The sequence below is a fragment of the Oncorhynchus clarkii genome, chromosome 22, assembly GCF_045791955.1.
Source record: "Oncorhynchus clarkii lewisi isolate Uvic-CL-2024 chromosome 22, UVic_Ocla_1.0, whole genome shotgun sequence".
Classification (NCBI taxonomy): Eukaryota; Metazoa; Chordata; class Actinopteri; order Salmoniformes; family Salmonidae; genus Oncorhynchus; species Oncorhynchus clarkii.
In genome coordinates, this window is record NC_092168.1 from 7,773,483 (window position 1) to 7,798,263 (window position 24,781).

At 44.3% G+C, this 24,781-nt stretch overlaps 1 protein-coding gene across 2 annotated transcripts in view; it reads left to right on the forward strand.

The window, feature by feature from the left end:
• LOC139380267 (low density lipoprotein receptor-related protein 2a) overlaps nucleotides 1-24,781 on the forward strand; it is a 66,567-nt gene that overhangs the window by 5,624 nt on the left and 36,162 nt on the right. For both annotated transcript variants that reach the window (XM_071122815.1, XM_071122816.1), the window contains exons 2-31: nucleotides 2,925-3,032; nucleotides 3,274-3,396; nucleotides 3,599-3,715; nucleotides 4,480-4,590; nucleotides 6,953-7,066; nucleotides 7,328-7,444; nucleotides 8,068-8,211; nucleotides 8,313-8,432; nucleotides 8,561-8,689; nucleotides 9,219-9,388; nucleotides 10,434-10,657; nucleotides 12,984-13,190; nucleotides 13,352-13,554; nucleotides 13,645-13,785; nucleotides 13,949-14,152; nucleotides 14,816-15,008; nucleotides 15,855-15,980; nucleotides 16,449-16,579; nucleotides 16,873-17,010; nucleotides 17,106-17,390; nucleotides 17,587-17,826; nucleotides 17,966-18,085; nucleotides 18,314-18,430; nucleotides 18,526-18,546; nucleotides 18,937-19,317; nucleotides 19,617-19,631; nucleotides 19,927-20,175; nucleotides 20,922-21,133; nucleotides 21,246-21,430; nucleotides 21,535-21,763. In XM_071122815.1, coding sequence (XP_070978916.1) covers nucleotides 2,925-3,032; nucleotides 3,274-3,396; nucleotides 3,599-3,715; nucleotides 4,480-4,590; nucleotides 6,953-7,066; nucleotides 7,328-7,444; nucleotides 8,068-8,211; nucleotides 8,313-8,432; nucleotides 8,561-8,689; nucleotides 9,219-9,388; nucleotides 10,434-10,657; nucleotides 12,984-13,190; nucleotides 13,352-13,554; nucleotides 13,645-13,785; nucleotides 13,949-14,152; nucleotides 14,816-15,008; nucleotides 15,855-15,980; nucleotides 16,449-16,579; nucleotides 16,873-17,010; nucleotides 17,106-17,390; nucleotides 17,587-17,826; nucleotides 17,966-18,085; nucleotides 18,314-18,430; nucleotides 18,526-18,546; nucleotides 18,937-19,317; nucleotides 19,617-19,631; nucleotides 19,927-20,175; nucleotides 20,922-21,133; nucleotides 21,246-21,430; nucleotides 21,535-21,763 — 4,874 coding nt within the window. The remainder of the gene's footprint in view (nucleotides 1-2,924; nucleotides 3,033-3,273; nucleotides 3,397-3,598; nucleotides 3,716-4,479; nucleotides 4,591-6,952; nucleotides 7,067-7,327; nucleotides 7,445-8,067; nucleotides 8,212-8,312; nucleotides 8,433-8,560; nucleotides 8,690-9,218; nucleotides 9,389-10,433; nucleotides 10,658-12,983; nucleotides 13,191-13,351; nucleotides 13,555-13,644; nucleotides 13,786-13,948; nucleotides 14,153-14,815; nucleotides 15,009-15,854; nucleotides 15,981-16,448; nucleotides 16,580-16,872; nucleotides 17,011-17,105; nucleotides 17,391-17,586; nucleotides 17,827-17,965; nucleotides 18,086-18,313; nucleotides 18,431-18,525; nucleotides 18,547-18,936; nucleotides 19,318-19,616; nucleotides 19,632-19,926; nucleotides 20,176-20,921; nucleotides 21,134-21,245; nucleotides 21,431-21,534; nucleotides 21,764-24,781) is intronic.

Sequence of the window (24,781 nt, forward strand, 5' to 3'; positions counted from 1 at the left end):
TTCCCAGGTAGGAAGTTTTAGGTTGTAGTTATTATAGGAATTATAGGACTATTTCTCTCTATACCATTTGTATTTCATATACCTTTGACTATTAGATGTTCTTTTGGGCACTTTATTATTGCCAGTGTAACAGTATAGCTTCCGTCCCTCTCCTCGCTCCTACCTGGGCTCGAACCAGGAACACATCGACAGCAGCCACCCTCGAAGCAGCGTTACCCATCGCTCCACAAAAGCTGCGGCCCTTGCAGAGCAAGGGGAACAACCACTCCAAGTCTCAGAGCGAGTGACGTTTGAAACGCTATTAGCGCGCACCCTGCTAACTAGCTAGCCATTTCACATCGGTTACACCAGCCTAATCTCGGGAGTTGATAGGCTTGAAGTCATAAACAGCAGAACTATCATCTCGAAAACAAGATGTTTATTCTTTCAGTGAAATACGGAACCGTTCCGTATTTTATCTTACGGGTGGCATCCATAAGTCTAAATGTTCCTGTTACATTGCGCAACCTTCAATGTTATGTCATAATTACATAAAATTCTGGCAAATTAGGCTGCCCAAACTGTTGCATATACACTGACTCTGCGTGCAATGAACGCAAGAGAAGTGACACAATTTCACCTGGTTAATATTGCCTGCTAACCTGGATTTTTTTAGCTAAATATGCAGGTTTAAAAATATATACTTCTGTGTATTGATTTTAAGAAAGGCATTGATGTTTATGGTTAGGTACACATTGGAGCAACGATACGCACCGCATCGATTATATGCAACGCAGGACACGCTAGATATACTAGTAATATCATCAACCATGTGTAGTTAACTAGTGATTATGATTGATTGATTGATTGTTTTTTATAAGATAAGTTTAATGTTAGCTAACAACTTACCTTGGCTTCTATTGCATTCGCGTAACAGGCAGTCTCCTCGTGGAGTGCAATGTAATCAGGTGGTTAGAGCATTGGACTAGTTAACTATAAGGTTGCAAGATTGAATCCCCCGAGCTGACAAGGTGAAAATCTGTCGTTCTGCCCCTGAACGAGGCAGTTAACACACCGTTCCTAGGCCGTCATTGAAAATAAAAATGTGTTCTTAACTGACTTGCCTCGTTAATAAAGATTAAATAAAAGGTGTCAAAAAAAAAATCGGCCAAATCGGTGCCCAAAAATACAGATTTCCGATTGTTATGAAAACTTGAAATCGGCCCTAATTAATCGCCCATTCCGATGAATCGGTCGACCTCTAGTAAATGCTTTGCCAGATCTTGTTCTTTAATTAAGTAGGCAGACTCTTAATGTCCGTGTCCAACAATTCCATCTTGTCCTTGAATAGGTCCTGGTGTCTCTACGTCCTGCTAAAGGATAAATGTCAGTAGAACCTGTGCAACCGACGCCGTATCAGTTTATGTTTGTTTTAAATGAGAAGAAGACGGAAAAGGCAGTAGTCTCCCAAGAGATTTCAATTTATCAGCACAAGATCAAAGGATGACATCATACCAATGCTTAGTTCAGTGCCTTATCTCATGAAAGCTCATGATTAGCATTAGGCCTAGATGGGTGTGGCCGGATTGAAAATCATTTTTCTCGTACAAAATTGTCCAGTAGCTATATTTTCAACACGTCGGTTTCTTTTTGTTTGCAATGGACCACTGGTCTTCTTGTTTTGCATGTCCTTATCATGGAACATGCTCCTATGCCATTGGAATTTGAAGTCGTCTGTTGATAGCTGGAGTGGGAGAGAAGCACCACGTGAAAGGTTGTGCTAGTAGAAACCCAATGCACATGCTCACTGGTGATGGCACAGCTAGCTGATGCAATGGAAATAGCTGATTACTTGCATATTTGCTTCTAGGAGTCACAATACATGCATAACATATGATCGATGGATATCGCCCATTGACACGTTTATGTTATGTGAAAACCGGTCATGAATCAGTATCCAAAAATCTTACCGCCAATGTTTGGAAATGTAATGTTGTTTAAAAATATATATGTTTGTGTTTTGTGTGTAATTTGATTGGTCGGATGGCAGTGTTTGATTTATAGATTGGAAATAAAACAGAGGGTATTTGTATTACTGGTTGTATTTCTCAGTGTTTCTAGAACAATGTCTTCAGTTTGTTTTGCAACTGAGGTGTTGACGCAATGTCAAACCCTTCACTTCGGCACATATTTGACCGAGCAGGGTCTGTGATTCAAGGTAGTCGATAAGACACTGTAGACCACCAACCACAGACATGCACCACCAACCACCACCTTGCATCTCCCCCAGCAAAGAATTTGGGCTTAAGGGTTGCGGTACCACCTGGTACCACTATTTATCCCAATTACATTTCCGACAAGGAACAGCATGCACCATAAATCAGGTTGTCAGAGAGAGACAATGAGAATTGTACATTCCAATTCGGACGGGTCTGACGGAGCGCTATGCCACTGAACTATGCTGCTTCAGTTGATATCTCCTGGAAAACGTCAGGGAAGGTAGAGTGGGGGTACCTTATCTCCTCAGATGCCACTCAGTGAGAACATCAAAAGGAAGCTTGGGATGAGTGTGCTGAGGGTTGTGTAACTGTTTTGAGGATGGCTGGCACGCTCATCTCCAGTCCCTGTCGATGCTGTTAACGCCATGCTCCATCAATAAGAGACATTCCCAAACGCACCCAACACGGTTTAGATGTTTTGATAAGAGACACAAAGAGTTCCTGCTATTTATTGGGCTAACTATAGGAGAGAGGGAAAATTTGACAGGAAATTATTTCTTATTTCTGACCTAGTTTAGAAATACACATGATCAAGATCATGAAGAATTATGCACCTGGGGACGGAAGGTATTACAAAATAGGATTTGAGAATTGGTCTAAAATATGGAATGAAGATAAATTTCGAAGTTAACTTTAGTATTATTATATTGTGTCTCCTGTATGAAGGTTGTGAGACGGGGCAGTTCCGGTGTGGGACAGGCCGATGCATCCCACAGCACTGGCATTGTGATGGAACGTTAGACTGTGTAGATGATTCTGATGAAGCTGACTGCCGTGAGTAACTTATCCTCTTACAGTGGACTGAGCTGCACACTGACCCTCTCCCTTTACACTTTAACAGGATTTGTCCCATTTACTCACGTTTCCCTGTTAAAGAGCAGCAAAAGCGTTGCTTCGTATAAGCATCTTGTGTAAGAATCAACTGGCGTTGTCTTACTTAGACCTTCACCTACGTGTTGAGTGTTGTTACTGAGAGTGTGCAGACTAATATTGGATGTGCTGTGTGTGTCCTCAGCCCTTGTAACATGCGATGAGAGTCATTTCCAGTGCTTGAGTGACGGGGAGTGTGTCCCAGATGTCTGGGTTTGTGACGACGAAGAGGACTGTGAGGACGGCTCAGATGAGAGACACCACTGTCGTAAGTTCTCGCACTTTCTACAATAGAGGAAATCAATACACAAGTACTGTGTAGACCATACAGTGTACAACCTATTTTATTTAGAATTTTCACCAGTGTGACAGGTGCCACAAATGTTAACCCAAAAATCAATGACAAAGGCAATTAAGGGGTTAGAGAAATGCTACACTTGTGGTTAAGCTGCTCCTCAATCTCTCTGCAGCTGGTAGGACGTGCTCCAGTGGGCAGTTCAGCTGCACCAATGGGGCCTGCATCCCAGGGGAGTACAGGTGTGACCGGCTGCCCGACTGCTCCGACGGGGCTGACGAGAGAGACTGCCGTAAGTTCCCCAGTGTGGCTTACTTACCTTCTTCCCTCAGGCTCCTGTGGCATTTTAATCAATTTGTAAGATTAAGAGGCTTGCTGACTGACAGAATGGCCACAATATGCTTCTTGTTGTCAGAGGTTGATTGCAGATTCCTTGGGGATTAGTCAAGCTGAAGTTCAGCTGCTATTCCATTATTGTGCCGAAATGTTAGACTCACAGCACTGCACACTTTGGTCATCTCACAATGGCAGAAAAAAAAGCCAAGACTGTTTGTGGCGCTAATAGAAAACTTACTGTAAGTGTTTTATCCTCCCATTAGCTTTTATCATTTTTTTTTTTGCGCCATTACAGGCCGAGCCTGTTTGCCATAATTACGTACAAAGCTTTATATTTCAGAGGTGAATTGCCAACGTGACTTCATGGGGGAGCATTTAAGGGTATATTTTCTACTGTTAATGAGATTAAAAGGGGGTTAGAGCTGCCAACGCAGCAGCTAAGTTAATGATCTGCTAGCAGCAGACTGTTACATTTGGCTAATTGCATAGTTGTGTTAGCACTTGAGTACTTGAGAACTGTATATAGGAATGCGTTAAGACTACTGACATTGGAGAAATGTTTAAGACTAGTCGAGACATTTGACATTTGAAAGGGAAAGCATTTATGCACCTCTTTGAGGAAATGATTTGATGCTTATTCCTGATATTCTTTGAATATTCCACAGATGGGTTTGTTCTATGTCAGTCTGGTATGATTTGTCATGTTTATTTCCCTCTCAGACTACCGTGAGTGTACAGAGATGAGGTGTGCCAACAGTGCCTGTTATAACCGGACCCAGCACTGTGATCAGGTCATGGACTGCCGTGACGGGTCAGACGAGGCGAACTGCAGTAAGTGTTCACTTCTGGCCGTGACTAGGGCTGTTACGGGGACCGTATTACCGCCACATTGCCGGTCACGAGTCGTGACGGCAGTCAAATTCCACGTGACCGTTTAGTCACGGTAATTGGGCTTCTCCAAGCTCTGATGCTGCTGATGGTCATTAGTAGCCTACCAAACTTGCTAACTGCCTGGTACTCCGCACTCTATTGTCCCTCTAATCACATCAATGCAAATGTATTCGAAAATCGAATCAAACACTTCATTAGAGCCCTTGAGCTCATGTTGCGCAACATTTCTATAGGCTATGTAATTGCGTGAGAAAACAGAGTGATGGCCTCCATTAAAAGAGGAGGATTCCATCAGCTTTCTATAGGCTAGGCCTACTATATTTATTTCTCAGCTTTCCTAATATTAAGCACATTGCTTCTCTTTAAAACAGGAGTATAGCCTACCTGGCTGGCATGAAAATGAACCACGGGAAAAGGGTTCTTCATTCTCTATTTAAGTGCATAGATTACATGTATTTTGTTCCGCTGCCCCTGTTTCGAGACAGGTGCATGATAATGGTGAATTATAATTAAAAACAAATTTCACACATATATTATTTTGTATATGTAAAGACAAGATTAAATCAAGAATAGTGTGATGGGTGACAATATTAGCTTATCACTTGTGAATGATGACCAGCTTAAGGCAAACAGCGCATCTTTTTTATTGTGACTTTTCAAATCCTAGTCGCACACCTCATGTAGCCTAGCCCATGGGCCAATATGTTTTGATAAGGTTTGTATCACAACTAAAGTGGCCAAATAACTTCTTAGCGTGTGAGTTTCAAGTTTGGGGAAGATCATTTTCACCATAAAAATGCACCTTTATAATAAAAGCATTACATGAATAATCACATTTGTGGTCACTTTTGAGAATGGTGTTTTCCTGCTAATGGAACATTTGCTCTTATAGCCTGCTGCCGTGTGCACATTGCTGCGCTTATAATGTGAAGAAACAGCCTCATAGTTTATCAACATTTTAAGCTAAACATTCTCATCTGTTGCATTAGGCTCATTGCTTAAAACAGTTTTTTTGATGCTAGCGGTTTGTATTAATTTGGGATCTATCGCATCCCACAACTGTCCCAGACAGTTGTGTTTAGAATATGTATTTCTCACACAGAATAAAATAGGTCAACTTTTGTACTATGAGGGATAGAAGATTGACATAGGCTAGTGCTTTTGCTGTTTGTTAAACTTACTCATCTTGTTGGCTAACGAAAAGTAAATGTGGACAGTTCTTCCAATATCTTCAATATGCGCCTCGGGAATTAGATAAGGACTCGAGCAGTTGCGTCCCCGATGTGTCTGTCTTCACTTGTAGCCTGTGAAAAAGGCCCAATCAAGTGACTGAGAGCAATGTGAGTGGGAGGTGCTTCGGCACACAGACGGGAGAAGGGAATTATAATTATTATATTCAGCCCAAGGGCACAACGGCCACTGGCCACAAAAGACATGGATTTTTTTAGGGGCATTACGGCCGCACAAAGGGGATGCAGCCGGGAAATTCGAGGCATTATCAAGTGCTTGTCAAATTGTTAATGAGAGACTATTGGAGTTTGTACAGCCTGAGCAAAAAAACAAAGCAGAGCTAATGCCTTTCATGCAACTTTTTTCAAATCATCATGCAGCCTTAGAATGTACAAAACATATAGCCCAACATTTGTATAACAACTAAAGTTACATAAATAACTGTAAATTAAGCATATGGCAGTACCTGTTTCTTTGTTAACACAGAATAGCCGCATGCGCGCACTCACTCAAATCATTTGGAGAAAATATCCTTTCTATTTTATTCAGCTTTGTTCATTTGTGTTCTTCATACGATAAAACAATATAAAATAATGCCACGGAATTCTAAGCAAATCTTGTCTGCTAAATTAACTAGTGTTGCCCACAGCCATATGGCATAGCCAGATCAGGACCTAACATGAGGACAACTCAGACAATGCTATTCTGTTCTTCTGAAATAGACTACATAGACCTGTCTAAATTAAATAATGGATTTATTGTTATGGTGTAGGCTATATTACGTGGATTTATTAGACTTTTTTTTTTAAATGTAGATGTTCCAAAGGTCTGCATCAGTGTGTGAAAGCCAGGAGATGCTAAATGTGTTTATGTTAATTAACGGTCACTTACCGTGAGACCAGCAGTTATCTGCTTGACAATAGCCGGCTGACAAAATTGTATGACTGCTGTGACGCATGACCACATATTTAACCAGGCCCTCATCCGGTCAGTGCAGCAGGGGTAAGATGAATAACGGACACATACAGACGGGGTTTGGTCACTGAAGGGGTTTGGTGTCTGTTTTATTCAGCACAGCACTGCAGCAGTGGCCTGTTCCAATGCGGAAACGGAGAGTGTGTCCCTCAACGCTATGTCTGTGACCATGACGACGACTGTGGAGACAGGAGTGATGAACAGAGCTGCAGTGCGTACCTCTACCCTCCTCGCACCACTACTGCTATCTGTCAACCCATAGTCTGCACCTCTAATCTTAACTCCTCACCCAGATAGTTTCTCCCCCTAACTTGGACTTAATCTGACCTTTTCGATGTGCTTCTCTCTCTCTCTATCTCTCTCTCTCTCTCTCTCTCTCTCTCTCTCTCTCTCTCTCTCTCTCTCTCTCTCTCTCTCTTTCTCTCTCTCTCGCTCTCTCTCACTCTCTCTCTCTCGCCCTCCCTCCATGCAGCCTATCCCGCTTGCAGAGGGAGCTACTTCACGTGCCCCAGCGGTCGCTGTGTTCACCAGGTCTGGCTTTGTGATGGGGAAGACGACTGTGAAGACAATGCAGATGAGAAAGGCTGTGGTATGGATGCTACAGAGTGACAGCTCCCCTTCTTCTTGACACATTTATAATATTGGACCCAAATCCCTGACAAAGAAACAGTAAGCGGGTTCAGTTGAAGCACACTTGAAGGAGTGAGAAACACTGCTTTGTCGAAACCTGATTCACCTCTGGTCTCTGTGGTTGGTATGGGCTAGGCTCTGTGCTCCTTAAAGTGTGGTAGTCAAATCCCTCTTTGATCGCTCACCCCTCCAAAAGAGCTTTAGAATTCTTCAAAAGATATTAAAGTTACGGGAGTTAGTGTCCTTGCCTGTTTTTAAGACTCTGATCGACAACACTGTTTGCGATCGCCGCAGTTGTTTCTAATCTTGAATCGTGTCTGTACCTTGTGACGCTTTTGTGTGTATTTTGTATTTTACTTTCTATTTTTACACGCTGCTATATCCCTGTTTTGCCTTCTTGTCACTACGCCCTTGCAAAAGAGGTTTTTAAAATATATATATTTTTCCTCCTCACACGAAGAGTGTTTTTGGAGAATAGGCTGCAGGATCCTCCAATAAGGCTGCTGTCTTCAATGCACACCTCACACATGGTTGCTGTTTTCTCAAAGCAAGCCAATGAAGATGACTTTGTTCTCTCTGCAGACTCTGTATCACGCGAGTGCTATCCTGGAGAATGGCCCTGTCCATCCTCAGGCCTGTGTATCCCAATGGACCAACTGTGTGATGGGACAGCCCAATGTCCAGATGGAGAGGATGAGGCCATCACCACTGCTGGACGCAATTGCAGTCAGTAACAATACAACCAGTTTAAAGTGCATGCACTCACGCACATACGTCATTTTGAGAAGTGACATTGGGAGTCATGCGTGTCTGTCTGTGATGGTCAGGTATCTGGAGGTGTGCTTCTCTGAGCTGTGAGCATCGCTGTCATGCGTCTCCTGAGGGAGGAACCTGCTCATGTCCTTCTGGGTACACTGTCAACAACAATAACAGCCGCTCTTGTATTGGTAAATACTGGTAAATTCACTCCGTTACAGTACATTGAAAGAACTGGAATCGCAGTCTACTAGAGGTAGAATATTGGATGTGTGCTTTGAATTATTCCGTTTTTTTCTTATTTCATTCTTGGGTGAAGACTTTGACGACTGTCAGATGTGGGGCATCTGCGACCAGCTCTGTGAAGACAGGATGGGAACCCACCGCTGCAGCTGTCGAGAGGGATATTTCCTGGAGCAGCACCGATACTGCAGAGCTAACACCTCAAGTGAGTGGCCAGTGTTGAGCTTCAATATACTTCAACATATCAAAGTCATTCCTGCTGGCTAGAGGCCCTCAGCCCCTCAACCCAGCCTCCTGTCTGCCAGCCTCTGTCCGCCTGCTCTGCTTTCTGGTGCATTGTTGCACACTGAGTGTTATTTCTGCCAGTCGTTTGTGTCTGTGGACCCCTCTGACTTTGAGGCCAGAAGCAAGGAGGGATTTGCTGTGTTAATAATACAGATCAAATTGTCTTGACCATTTGGGTTTCTAAAAATGACATCAAATGAAAAATCTTACTAAAGGTATTACTAGAGATTAAGATTTGAATCAACCCAATAGTATGGCTTCAAAACTGACAGACTAAAATGTATTTTTATTTATTTTCTGTTTTCTACTGCTGAGTAAATGAATGAATGATTATACAGTATATACAGTCAAAAAACAACTGCTTAAAACAGCATATGACAGGTGTTTATAAGAGATGATGAAATGTTTGAGCATGTTGTCTTACTGATTGCCTTGCCTACTGTCTGTAGCTAGCGTAGCCTCGCTGGTGTTCTCCAATGGCCAAGACCTGCTGATTGGTGACATCCATGGACACAGCTCTCGCACCCTGGTCCATTCCCAGAACAGAGGAGTCCCTGTCGGGGTGGACTTCCACTACCTCCTCAATAGAGTCTTCTGGACGGATACTATTCAGAACAAGGTAATACTGGCATTAAAATACTTCACATGAGTGGTTCCTGTGGCCCTGTTAAGGCATCAGTGCATCGTTAGAATTACATGTACAGTGGACCGTAGTTACAGTCCACAGGATAGAAAGGCTTATTGTTTGAGGAAATGCTTGAGTTGTACAGGAACCTGCACCACCCCCCCAAAGGAGAGGGAATACTTTGTCAGATCTGTTAAGATACCGCCGCTGTTAATACTGTACAAATGGTAGACCTGCCGGCTCCCAAATGGCTGGGTCATAATGAAGGGGAAGTAGGTTGGAAATGGAATCCAAAATGTCTAATCTGGAAAACTGTCTGATATGCTGGTACGATGTTCGCATAGCTCAGTGTAATTTTTGTAACCCGATCGTGTTCAAAGTAATCGTGCAGTATTTGTTTTCACCGAGTCCACCCTGTTATATGCATTCTTTGGCCAGCTCAAAGGGCTTTGTTCAGCATCTTGGCTTCTGTATGGTTTGAACCCCAGCCACGAGGCTGAAAAGCAGGGACATACCAGCAGTGGGGTATCTGTGTAGATCAGTCACCTCCATGGCGGAATGTCAGCGTATTTAAATTGGGGGGACCACAAACAGCCCATGTGAACGTACTAGGAAGGTTAAACTAGCAGGCTACTTCCACATATTCAGTTTCTCTTTAAACAGGTCAGCTGAAAATCCTGCTTTTTAGACGCCTGGGTCTTGTTTCAAACGAGCCAGAGCTGTAAAGAGCACTATCCCTTCTGAGGTGCCAAGGCTTCAAGCCTGAGAAACTGGTGCCATCTTGGAATCAGTAGGGTAGAGGTTTCACAATACTATCCGACAGCACCGCTCAAATGCTACTAGACAGACAAGATGGAAGTCAGACAAGCAACCAAAGCCCAGCCTTAATGACAGTAATTTCCTTCTCATATTGAGGTATTATGGTGACATATCCCTGTTTCTCGGACAGTCTCTTTTTATTTTATATCTCTGTGAATTTCCGGAGCCTTAACCACCAAAGAGCTAATCTCCTAGCAACAATGCTTTCTTTTGTGGCCAGGTGTTTTCGGTGGATATGGACGGTTCCAATATGCAGGTGATTTTAAATGTATCAGTTGACTACCCAGAGAACCTAGCCGTGGACTGGGTGAACAATAAGCTGTATGTGGTGGAGGCCAGCGTCAACCGGATTGACATGGTGGACTTTGACGGGAATAACCGGGTGACGCTGATCGCAGAGAATCTGGGAAACCCCAGAGGGCTGGCCGTGGACCCAACTGTGGGGTGAGTCGAGGGGACCTCCTCTATCCTCCATCCCTCCATCCCTCTATCTATCTGTCTCTCTCTCATGCTGTACCGGTAGGGAGTAATGAGTGTGTTCAATTCGCAGATTTTCCTGGCGGATTAGTGAGCAGTATTAAAAGTGATGAGCCTCATTGTAATCCAATAGTGTGGTTCCAGAGTGGAGCCTGGGCCAGGTGGCTACAGGTGAATTGGGAAGTGAGGCTAAATGTACACACTTGTTCTACCTCGGTGGGCTGGCCCTCCTGTAAGACCGGGAACAAAGACAGTGGAGGATGTGTCTGTTTCAAATTCAATTAAAAAAGGAAATCCGCTTCTGTATCACCTTTGGTTGAGTTGCAGTCCTGGTCGTTTTATAGCTAAAAGGATGGATAACTTTGCTGCTATGGAATCCAGTTCACCGATGTTCAATATTGCATCCAGTACATGAATCAAATCAAATTGTATTTGTCACATGCTTCGTAGACAAGCTTCGTAGTCTACACGTAGGTGCAGACGAACAGTGAAATGCTTGCTTACGGGTACTTTTTCAACAATGCAGAGTTCAAAATAAGATTTTTAAAAATCTACTAAAAAATTTAAATGGTGAAATGAGGACACAGTGGAAAAAATAAAGACTAAAAATAACATGGCTATACACTGAGTGAACAAAACATTAAGAACACCTGCTCTTTCTATGACAGACTGACCAGGTGAATCCAAGTGAAAGCTATGATCCCTTATTGATGTCACTTGTTAAATCCACTTTAATCAGTGTAGATGAGGGGAGGAGACGGGTTAAAAGAAGGACTTTTAAGCTTTGAGACAATTCAGACATGGATTGCCTTTAAAGATTTAAGTGCCTTTGAACAGGGTATGGTAGTAGGTGCCAGGTGTACCGGTTTGTGTCAAGAACTGCAACTCTGCTGGGGTTTTTCACGCTCAACAGTTTCCCGTGTGTATCAAGAATGGGCCATCACCCAAAGGACATCCAGCCAACTTGACACAACTATGAGAAGCATTGGAGTCAACATGGACCAGCATCTCTGTGGACACCTTGTCCATGCCACGACAAATTGAGTCTGTTCTGAGGGCAAAATGGGGTGTAACTCAATATTAGGAAGGTGTGCACTCAGTGTATTTAGGGAGTAGAAAATAACATGGCTGTATACAGGGAGTACCAGTACAAGTCGATATGCAGGGGTACGAGGTGTGTGAGTGTGTGGCGTCAGTATGCATTTGTGTGCATGTTTTGTTTGCGTGGTCGTAGGTACAGTTGAAGTCGGAAGCTTACATACACTTTAGCCAAATACATTTAAACTAAGTTTTTCCACAATTCCTGACATTTAATCAGAGTAAAAAATCTCTGTCTTAGGTCAGTTAAGGATCACCACTTTATTGTGGATAGTAGTAGAGAGAATTATTTATTTCAGCTTTTATTTCTTTCATCACCTTCCTAGTGGGTCAGAAGTTTGCATACACTCAATTAGTATTTGGTAGCATTGTCTTGAAATTGTTTAACTTGGGTCAAATGTTTCGGGTAGCCTTCCACAAGCTTCCCACAAAAAGTTGGGTGAATTTTGGCCCATTCCTCCGGATAGAGCTGGTGTAACTGAGTCAGGTTTGTAGGCCTCCTTGCTCACACACACTTTTTCAGTTCTGCCCACACATTTTCAATAGGATTGAGCTCTGGGCTTTGTGATGGCCACTCAAATACCTTGACTTTGTTGTCCTTAAGCCATTTTTCCACAACTTTGCTTTAACTTTGACCTCTGTAATTGCCAACAAAGGGTATATAACAAAGTATTGAGATACACTTTTGTTATTGACCAAATACTTATTTTCCACCATAATTTGCAAATAAATTCATAAAAAATCCCACAATGTGATTTTCTGGATTTTTTTTATCATTTTGTCTGTCATAGTTGAAGTCTACCTATGATGCAAATTACAGGCCTCTCTCATCTTTTTAAGTGGGAGAACTTGCACAATTGGTGGCTGACTAAATACTTTTTTGCCCCACTGTATATAGGTAGAGTCCAGTGTGTGTGCATAGAGTCAGTGCAAGAGAGTTAGTGCAAGAAAGGGTCCATGCAGGTAGTCTGGGTAGCCATTTCATTAGCTATTTATCGTTCTTGTCTTGTGGCTTGGGGGTAGAAGCTGTTCAGGGTCCTGTTGGTTCCCGACTTGGTGCACTGGTACTACTTGCCATGCGGTAGCAGAGAGAACAGTCTGTGGCTTAGGTGTCTGGAGTCTTTGACAACTTTTGTGCAACCTACTGTACTGGTAACCTGTACCTAATCTGTGCCAAAACACATTTTCTTCACAGGTTCCTGTTCTTCTCAGACTGGGACTCTCTGAATGGAGAGCCAGGTTTGGAGCGGGCTTACATGGATGGCACCAATCGCTATGGGATCATCAGGACTAAATTGGGCTGGCCAGCAGGGATCACACTGGATATTGATGCTAAGCGAGTCTACTGGGTCGACAGCCGCTACGACTATATTGAAACCACCACATATGATGGGCTTCATAGGTAAGCATACCAGATATGTTCCTTATGAAAGGGCTCAAATGTGATGTTTTTTGGCCAAATGTCTGGAGAGACCAAATGTAAGAAGTCAAAACAATGCCATTTCCCTGTCTATCACAATGGTAAATGTACAGTCTGCTCAGGGTATTCTCTCCACCTTTCAGGAAAACAGTGGTCCATGGAGGTGCTGTGATCCCCCATCCCTTTGGCATCAGTCTGTTTGAGCACACTGTGTATTTCACTGACTGGACCAAGATGGCCGTGATGAAAGCCAACAAGTTCAGTGACACAAACCCTCAGGTGATCTACACCACATCTCAGACCCCACACGGAGTGCAAGTGGTACACCAACTGAGACAACCGTATGGTAAGCATGTCACTTGGTACAACCACTCCGCTGATCTGCCCCACTTCTGTATGTTCTGTCAGTGGCTGAGCGTTTGTGTTGTGTTCACAGTGGCTAACCCTTGCGGAGTAGACAGGGATGGCTGTGAGCAGATCTGTATTCTAAGCCACAGGTCAGACAACCAAGGGCTGGGCTACCGCTGCAGGTGTCGCATGGGCTACGACCTGCATGCTGACGGCAAGAGATGTGTTGGTAAGGCCAACACACAAACCTTGTTTCGTTTTTTTCCCTATTAACATTGGACTTGGTACACTTCAATGTGCTGTGTCCTTTATACTGTGAGTGCCCATGTGGTGTGACATATGAGGTAGAAGATCTGGAGGTTCATGGTGGATGTCTTCTTCTCGCTCGCTAGCGGTGAGGCAGTTCCTTCTCTTCTCCAGCCAGCTGGCTGTCCGAGGCATCCCCTTCAACCTGTCCTCTCAGGAGGATGTCATCCTTCCTGTCACTGGAACGCCCTCCTACTTCGTTGGGGTGGACTTCAGCGCAGAGGACGATGCCATCTTCTTCTCAGACACGGCCAAAGACATCATCTACAAGCAGAAAGTGGATGGCACCGGTGAGAGCGGCCTACATTTATTTGATTGGATGGATGACTCGATACTGTATATTAGAATCAAACACCAAATTTTCTGTTAAATATATTTTCATAACTGAATTTGTAGTTCATTATTACTGAATGTTTTTTTTTTTTCATTTTTAGAATGTGAGGAAATACTTTTTTGTAACCATGGTTACATCCCCACATATATCCTTTCAAGCAGAGAGCTCAAGCATGTGATCCAGCCAAGCTTATACCGGCAGTTAGGGGAGTGCCTTATGGAGCCGGGTAGTGCAGTGGGGGAGGGAGGGGAGAGGGAGGGAGGGAACGGGCAGGAGCATGGACAGCAGTGAAACTATCACGTAACAGCTCAAAGTCAGGCTCCAGAATGTGATAAAACAAACACTGGGAACATAATTAATACAAGTTGTCGAAGATTCAATATTTATCTTCCAACTTCCATGTAAAAAAGTTACTAATGTGGTAAAGAAATGACAGTAGAAAATGAAACCACAATCTGTACTGATCAGTGGTGTTGTTTTTGCAACATAGGGTTGACCAGCCCTAGTTTTCTCTGTCAGGCCTACATAGCACAAATGCAAGCTGACAGTCTATTTACTTAAATGTGTTCCTCTTTCATCTCTGTACTAAATGGCGGTGTCACCGCTTTGATCTGCACAGGCAGGGAGGTGCTAGCTGCCAGTAGAGTGGACGGCGTGGAGGACTTGGCTTACGACTGGATTTCAAAGAACCTCTACTGGACGGACCCGCGCTTCAGGAGCATTTCAGTCATGAAGGTGGCCGATCAGTCCAGGAGAGCCATCATACGCAACCTGAACAACCCACGGTCCATCGTGGTACACCCTGTGATTGGGTAAATACAGCTGGGCTGGACCTCAAAGGGGGGTGGGGGGGGGGGGGGTCAGGGAGAGAGGCTCGGCGCCACTTCCAGCCTTAATGTTGCAACAAAAACAAGAGAGAGGCAGGGAGAGCAGATATGATAGGGTTATATATCTTTGTTGAGGCTTGACGAATGCTGACTTTACCGATGAATGCATGCTTTTTACAGCATAATATCCCAAGGTTTGATTCTATTCAGTTCATTAATATAAATGCTGATCGGATTATATTTGTTTGAGATTCATTTAAAGGACCATAGGATGTCAAAGGGAGACAAAGACAGTGTGTGAAATTGGTCAAGTACTCCAATGTCCTGGGCATGCACAATTTAGTGAGGGCATTAGCCAGACCCAGCAGGGCTCGGAGGCCCATGTTTTCATCTTGGATCCCTGCCTCTTAAGATCATGAAAAAAAAGCATGAGCAAACTGAGCAGTTGTGTCTAGTCACACCTAGTATAATGCGAGAGGTACCGACCCATTCACAGATTGTTCTCACTTTAAATCCCAAACCTGATAAAAGGACTCTTTATTTAGTGCTAGTGGGACATTTCCAATAGCTTCAAAGTCATAAGGCCTCTGAGTCCAACAGCCTAGATTAGTGCTGCATGAAGGCTGGTATTGTAGTGAACACTAAGAACTTGGCTTAAACGGAAAAAGCCCTGGGGAGCTCTGAAATAAACGGTCTATATTTCTCACTTCATAAAATATTTTGAAGTGGACCTAAAGCCAGAGTCTACTTCGGGTTGAGGTGAAAAAGACACTATGATCTTTTTCCATATAAGTGTGAGTGTTGGTTAATGTGTATGTTTTTATTTGGCAGGTATATTTTCTGGACCGACTGGTATCGTCCAGCGAAGATTATGAGGGCCTGGTGTGATGGGTCACATGCCCTGTCGATTGTGAACACTACTCTTGGCTGGCCCAACGGCCTGGCTATCGACTGGAGGTGAGCCAATGGTCCCAGAGCCTAGCAGGACCAAAGGAATGGCCTCACAATACGCCATTCTTCATCTTCCAGTAGCACTCCGTAAAAAAAAAAAAATAGCAGTTTCATTCATAACAAATCCGATGCATAGGTTTGACTTTGTCACTACATTTAGAAATTGTGACACTATGTGCATTGTAAGCTATTAGCTGGTCAAAGTGAGGCTGCATGAAAAGTGGAATACTGTTAATATTACTGTATGTTAGTGTGGTTTTTAGTGAATTTATGTTCATCACGGAGCTCATCTGCATTTCCTGCTGTCCAGCAAAATTCTCAGCGACAAAAGAGTGATCAAATTAAGATCCGACGTCTGTAAGATCTCATTAAGCCTCTTATCAGACTGATCTTCCCTAATCCTCCTCTTGACAATATGTTTGTGCAACAGTGTTTAAGAATGTCTGTCCTACTCGTCCTGTCTCCCCCCCCCAGCTCCATGCGCCTGTACTGGGTGGATGCCTTCTTTGATAAGATCGAACACAGCACCTTTGATGGGCAGAACAGGCTGTCTTTGGAGCGCATCACTCAGATCTCACATCCTTTTGGTCTCACCATTTTTGGAGGTGATTTCAATTTTCTCCTCTTTAAATTCACGAAGAATGGATTGCAACATGGTTCCATCAGTTGCATTAAAGCGAGACCTTGTTACTGTATAGAAGCCTTCATCGTTAGAATTTCATTACTACTCGTCCATCCAGCTTGATTGATGATCATTAGAGAGAGCAATTACCGTGTCATCTCAAACATTTAGTTGAGTGATGATAAGAGATAAAAATCACTAATGTCATAGGTTGTGCCCTGGCATTCCCAACGCCGGGTCTCAAGTTTCATGAGCATTCCTGCTTGGCCCATCCAGGTTATGCATATTTCACTGACTGGCGCCTGGGTGGGATCGTGCGTGTGCGCAAGACTGACGGGGGAGAGATGGTCATCATCAGGCGGGGAATCAGCCACATCATGCACGTCAAATCTTTCAACTACAACTCCCAGACCGGTGAGAAACTCTTTCATTGCTGTGCGGTGTTTATTGTTTATGTGATGGAGGATAACTCTGTGGCCATCACTGGATTCATTTGCTACCCCTCTCAGGTTCCAACTTCTGCAATAGGAATACTAATCCTAATGGAGACTGCAGCCATTTCTGCTTCCCGGCGCCGGACTCGCAGAGGGTGTGTGGCTGTCCGTATGGCATGAAGCTGGCGCCCAGCCAGCAGACGTGTGTAGAGGACCCTTCCAACGAGCCCCCTACGCTGCAGTGCGGTTCCAATTCCTTCTCCTGCACCAGCGGGAAATGTGTCCCTCAGAACAACAGATGCGACGGCGTTGACGATTGCCATGACAACAGTGATGAGGCCAACTGTGGCGGAGCTCATAGTAATGCATTGTATTACGTTTCAATGGAGTATACTAACTGTTTGTCATTCAAGGCACTTTATTGGGGCATTAGTAATAATGTTTAATATACTTATACTTATATTTTGTATACTTTAGTATACTTAGAATGGCTTGTTACGGTGTTAAAAAGTAGCCAAAAAATTATGTTTCATCAATCCTTACTTTTCTTTCTCAGACACCACCTGCTCACCCAGGGCATTCACCTGTGCCAACCAGCACTGTGTGCCCAGTGGATGGCACTGTGACGGGCACAACGACTGCTTTGACAGCAGTGACGAGCGGGACTGCCCCACCCAGACCCCTGGCACCTGCGCGGCCAACCAGTTCACCTGTGCCAACAACCGCTGTATCCCACACATCTGGCTGTGTGACACGGACAACGACTGTGGAGACGGCTCGGACGAGGCCAACTGCAGTGAGTCTCCGAGTCAAGGACCACTTTTATTTACCATAGGAGTAATACCTCTGTTATTGAGTGTCTTTTTGAGAATGACTGTCAGTCAGTCATGTGTTGCATTTAACTATTAGCTCCATTGGTCTCTCTGTGTTGGCAGACCTCAGTGGTACATGCCACCCGGAACAGTTCCAGTGCCCAGACCACCGCTGTATAGGCCCCAGCTACGTGTGTGACGGTGACAGAGACTGTATGGATGGGGCTGACGAACAGGGCTGCAGTGAGTCTCTCTGTGTTATTTCCGCACTGTACTGTGTTTAGGAACTTGCATAGTTGGACAGCGCCAAACAAACAAGTGTCACACAATTTCAAGTCAATTGAATACACCGTGAACGCAAGCGTACGTTAGCCTCTTATCCCATTGATCTTATTCCATGTGTATTAAACAGAACACGCAACGACTTTGTGTGTTCTAAACGGCACCCTTTGTCGTTGTTTTTTTTGTCAGTTTACAACTGCACTCTCTATGAGTTCAAGTGTTCTAATGGACATCAGTGTATCAACTCCTACTACCGCTGTGACGGGGTCTTTGACTGTAGCGATCACTCAGATGAGTCTGGCTGTCGTAAGTATTCAACCTCTTTCTTTTTTTATAAGTTACAAGAACATGTAATGATCAGTTTATATATTCTCCTTTCTTGCCTTCCACACTGCTATCAGATGATCGTGAGCCTTTACCAGGTAGGAACAGCCTCAATCATTGGTTAAACCTCACGTGTGTAGCTTTGATTCATCCCAATACCTGCCAACCACACTAGCCCTCTGAATACGGTTAGCATGTTGCAAAACACAATTGTATAAAAAAATAATTTGGGGTCTGTAGTCACGTGTGTTCTAGAATGTCCAAATAGTGGGTTTTGATACAGAGTAGAATGCGATGGCTGTTGCAAGTGTACCAACTCAATGTTTTGAGTCACAAGAAGAAAATACAAGGATCAGCTTCTACATGCAGAGGTGATCAACCAACGGGTCTCAGAGCACAGCATCGCCGAGGTTCTGTTGAGGCTTCCTCCTGAGCTTCAGCCACACTTCACTACACTGTCTGACCTTGCCTTCTCCTGCTCTGCCCAGCCACCAGACCCCCAGGGATGTGCCACCATGAGAGTGAGTTCCAGTGCCAGTCCGACGGCAGCTGTATCCCCTCCACCTGGGAGTGTGACGGTCACCCGGACTGTGAGGACGGCTCAGACGAGCACCACGTCTGTCCCCCCCGCACCTGCCCCACCACCCTGTTCCGCTGTGACAACGGCAACTGTGTGTACCAACGGTGGCTCTGCGACGGCGACAACGACTGTAGGGACATGAGTGACGAGAGAGACTGCCCCACGCCACCTTTCCGCTGCCCTAGCTGGCAGTGGCAGTGCCCGGGCCACAGCATGTGTGTCAACATCAGCAGGGTGTGTGACAACAATCCCGACTGCCCCAATGGTGCAGACGAGTCCCCGCTCTGCAGTAAGTCACCATCTCTCTCTGCCTTTTAGGCCAGCATGCTAATAGTGTCATGTTACGAAAATGAAGTGCACTCTCTGTAAATTTTCCATTGTAATTGTCTAGTTTCACTGGTCACTTGAAATCTTGACATATTTTGCACGGCATTTCTGGTCACAACCAATTGAGTGCGTTAATGTTTGTGAGGAATTTGTGTTATGTGTGGAGTCTTGTGTTCAAATCATGCATGTGTTGATTTGTTCTGTATTAACTTAAAAGTGATCTATGATTTCCTTCCTTCTTGCCTTCCTCACTGCTTTCAGACGAGCCCTTGCCAGGTAGGAACAACCTCAATCATTGGTACAAACCTCACGCGTGTAGCTTTGATTCATCCCTAAACCTGCCATCCACACTAACCAACTCAATATGGGTAGAATGGTGCAAAACACAATTGTAGGATAAAGGGAAATTCTTGTCTGTAGTTACACGTGTAGAAAATGTGTTTCAGAATGTACTAATGGTGTGTTTTGACGAAATTCACAAAATATTCTCTAGGGTAGAACGTGCTATTTGTAGCACTGTGATTAATTGAGCAGCTATCTCTTATTGACTCTCCTCTTTTTACCGTCCTAGACCAAGAGAGCTGCACTGACAACAACGCAGGTTGCACCCACGGCTGCATCCAGGGGCCGTTTGGGGCCCAGTGCACGTGTCCCATGGGCTACCAGCTGAGTAACGACTCGAAGACGTGCGATGACGTAGACGAGTGTAGCCCCCCTGGCCTGTGTAGCCAGCATTGCTTCAACGAGAGAGGCTCCTTTCGCTGTCACTGCTCCGACGGATACACTCTGGAGGCTGACCAACGCGCATGCAAGGTCTCAGGTCAGGAGGAGGATGTGTGTGTGCGGGGGGGGGGGGGGGGGGGGGGGGGTTGAATTGGCATCCGCCGCATTACCATTTTGTGCTCTTAGAAACGATTTCCGTACATTGTCATACCAATCCATCATATAGATTTGACCAATCCATTTAGTCCACAACATACTCAGTTATGTTTCCTCTAAACATAATTGGCCTAATTTCAAAATAATACACATCCTCCCACTATGGATTAAATTCAGTCTCCTAGATGACAGGCAGAGATGGATATACAGTGCATCTGATTGGCCCACACAGACATGATAAACTGCCCAGTGGCTGGACAGGACAGGACATGAATGGTCTGAAGGGAGCCAGTGTTGGCACCAGACCACCGAGCGGATGCACTCTCTCTCTTCTTCATTCTCTCCCCACTCTACTCTGATTTCCCCAGATAAGACAAATAACATATATGTCACTCACTGACTCTCTCTCCGGGTAATTAGGACATAATCAACAACAAAGGGCTTGTTTATGAGCAGTGTGCCTGACATGAGCCCGTCTACCTCAAAGATAACCAGTTGAAAATCCCTGTAATTCAATCTGCCATTATTCCCAACAGGGCTGCATTGATTCCCTGCTGTAGATATCTTAGGAGCTCAACTTATCTTGTTTTGTAGTTTAAGGAAGAATTGTATACAGCTGATGTGGCTGATGTGAAGTCTTGTTTGAATTATAATGCACAGGTGAAAAGAGAGTATTTTTTTTTCCAGGTTCACGCGAGGCTTTGCTTTTAGTCGCCAGCCGAAATCAGATTGTGTCTGATGACATAACCACTCAACCCAATGTGGTTCGCTCGCTGGTCCGGGATGGACGAAACATTGTGGCGCTGGACTTTGACTCAGTGACTGACCGTGTGTACTGGTCTGACACCAGCCAGGACAGAATATGGAGCGCTCACAAAAATGGCAGCGACAGGGCTGTGGTGAGTACCGAATGCCCTTCCATTTCCCACGAAAGAAATGCTGCGTTTTCTACATTCTCTAGGGTAATGAATGAACTCCAATAACTTAAACATATGTGTGTTGATTTGACAGGTTTTTGACAGTGGAGTGACAGTGACAGAGAGCCTGGCAGTGGACTGGGTGGGCAGGAACCTATACTGGACTGACTATGTTCTGGAGACCATTGAGGTGTCCAAACTGGACGGCACCCACAGGACTGTCTTGGTCAGTGAGAATGTGACCAATCCCAGAGCCATTGTGCTGGACCCAAGGGACAGGTGAGGCTCATCTTTTGAGAGTAGAGTACACAGTGGAAATTCAAAATGTAATGAATGAAAACAGCGTAATTGACTGTAACTATAACAGTTAATCTACTGTGCAGTGCTCACCTCATGTTCTGGACAGACTGGGGGAGGAGCCCTCGCATTGAGAAGGCCAGTATGGACGGGAAGATGAGGACAACCATCATAAGCAACAAACTGTACTGGCCCAACGGCCTAACCATTGACTATCCCAACAATCTGCTCTACTTTGCGGATGCCTACCTGGATTTTATTGACTACTGTGATTACAATGGCAAAAACAGGAAACAGGTTCTGGCCAGCGATCTGGTGAGCAAATAATTTTTTGTATTTACATTCTTTACATATATATCAAATCATTGATACATAATGAACAAAAATATGACTGCAACATGTAAAGTGTTGGTCCCATGTTTCATGAGCTGAAATAAAAGATCCCAGAAATGTTCCATGCGCACGAAAAGTGTATTTCTCTCAAATGTCTGTTTACAACCCTGTTATTTCTTTCAAATTGGTTTTACAACCCTGTTCGTGAGCATTTCTCCTTTGCCAAGATAATCCATCCACCTGACAGGTGTGGCATATCAAATAAGCTGATTAAACAGCATGGTCATTACACAGGTGCTGGGGACAATAAAAGGCCACTCTAAAATGTACAGTTCTGTCACACAACACGGTGCCACAGATGTCTCAAATTTTGATGGAGCGCGCAATTGGCATGGTGACTGCAGGAAAGTCCACCACAGCTGTTGCCAGAGAATGTAATGTTCATTTCTCTACCAAAAGCTGCCTACAAAATCGCTTCAGAGAATTTGGCAGTACGTCCAACCGGCCTCACAACCGCAGACCATGTGTATCCACACCAGCCTAGGACCTCCACATCCGGCTTCTTCACCTGTGTGATCGTCTGAGACCAGCCACCCAGACAGCTGACGAAACTGTGGGTTTGCACAACTGAAGAATTTCTGTACAAACTACCAGAAACCGTCTCAGGGAAGTTCATCAACGTGCCCGTTGTCCTCACCAGGGTCTTGAGTTCGGCGGCGTAACACGACTTCAGTGGGCAAATGCTCACCTTGATGCCCCCTGGCACGCTGGAGAAGTGTGCTCTTCACGGATGAATCCCGGTTTCAACTGTACCATGCAGATGGCAGACAGTGTTTGTAGGTACTTTAGGTATTTTTAAGGTGAGGACCTTATTGGGTTTTGAAAAAATAATTCACTACAAAACAGTTCTGGGATGTGAAAACTGATGCTCAATATCTTAGAACTATGCTTGGTGCTGATAGAACCTTATAGTACCAAGGTCACGAAATCTTTGTCTATTTATTGAGGCTACCAGACAGCCCTATTCATTATTTTGTCTACAACACATTTTGATTATTTAATAATTAACAAATGCAAGGTTCATAACTCAATTATACATTTCAAGCAATTTTGACATACCAAATGACCAGTAAGCCCATGCTAGTAATTGTTGCTTGAAGCCCCATTGCAGGTGACCATGAAAAATAAACAGTTAATGTTCTTGATCACCAAACAATTTGTTGTCACGTCTGCTCCCGCTCCCCCTCTCTGGTGCTCGAGGTCGCCAGGCTGCTTATCATTACGCACACCTGTCACCATTGTTACGCGCATCAGCGCTTCATCGGACTCACCTGGCCTCCATCACGTTATTAATTACCTCCCCTATATCTGTCACTTCCTCAGTTTCTTTCCCTAGTCAGCATTAATGTCATTATGTGTCCCTTGTCCAGACGCTGTTCGTGTTTTGGTTCCTTTCTGTTTTTTCATTAAATATTCACTCCCTGTACTTGCTTCTCGTCTCCCAGCGTCTGTCCTTACAGAATGCTGACTCCACAATTTGAAGCATCAGGGAGTTTTTTGTTGTTGTTTTTTGTTGGTGATGTCGGGTCCGTGTGCCGCTGCCGAAGCAACCAGGGATGCCTCAGCTGGCTCGTCAGGCTTCCATGCCTCAGCTGGCTCGAGAGGCTCACAAGCCTCGGTTGGCTCAGCAGGCTCCCACGACATGCCTCAGCCGGCTCAACCAGCTCCCATGCCTCAGTTGGCCCGTCAGGCTGACCAAATTGAATAAGCAAAGGTATAAATATAAAATATAAATGGTAGGCTGCATTTTTTACAGGGGTGGAAAAAGTACCCAATTTTCATTCTCCAGTAAAAGTAAAGATACCTTAATAGAAAATGACTCAAGTAAAAAGGTATTTGCTTTGAAATATACTTAAGTATCAAAAGTAAATGTAATTGCTAAAATATACTAAAGTATCAAGAGTGGCACAGCGGTCTAAGGCACTGCATCTCAGTACTTGAGGCATCACTACAGACACCCTTGGTCAATTCCAGGCTGTATCACAACCGGCCGTGATTGGGAGTCCCATAGGGCGGCGCACAATTGGCCCAACGCCGTCCGGGTTTTGCCGGTGTAGGCCGTCATTGTAAATAAGAATTTGTTCTTAATTGACTTGCCTAGTTAACTAAAGGTAGAATAAAATAAAAAAAACATCAAAGTAAGATCAGATCAGATACAGTAGGGATGACCAGGGATTTCTTCTTGATACGTCCGTGGATTGGACAAGATTCCTGTCCTGCTTCAAAATGTAACGAATACTTTTGGGTGTCAGGACAAATGTATGGAGTATAAAGTATATTATTTTCTCCAGGAATGTAGTGGAGTAAATGTGAAAGAAATAGTAAAGTACAGATACCCCCCAAAAAAACTACTTAAGTAGTACTTTAAAGTATTTTTACTTAAGTACTTTACACCACAGATTTTGTAAATGTATTTTTCTCATTCAGTTTCACACTCTCGATCCCGAAAAACGTTCTCACTACGCTACTGTAGCTCACCCGACCTGTGTTGATTGACAGTTTGCTGATCCAATCAGAGGGCCGAGTGTGCGTTTCACTAGCTAATATATTTTTTGGGGGGCCAAGTGCGATACTGTCTCTGGCTGCGTGCGCCTAATCTACGGAGACTCTGTGCCACAAAACGAGTAACAAAACGTAACAAAATGTGGGCAGATGTCATCAGTCTCAAATATAAGTCGATTCCCAAGTCTTGAGACTCCAAGTCGAAGTCAAGTCTGAAGTTGTTTTATTTTCTATCAAGTTAAGTCTCAAGTCATCAAATTTGTGACTCAAGTCAGAGTCCAAGTCATGTGACTCGAGTCCACACCTCTGCAAATAACCCTAGAACAACATCCGGGGATCTCCAGGCCTCTCTCGCCTCGGCTAAGGTCAATGTTCATGATTCCACCATCAGAAAGACACTGGGCAAAAATGGGATTCATGGCGGAGTAGCAAGGCGGA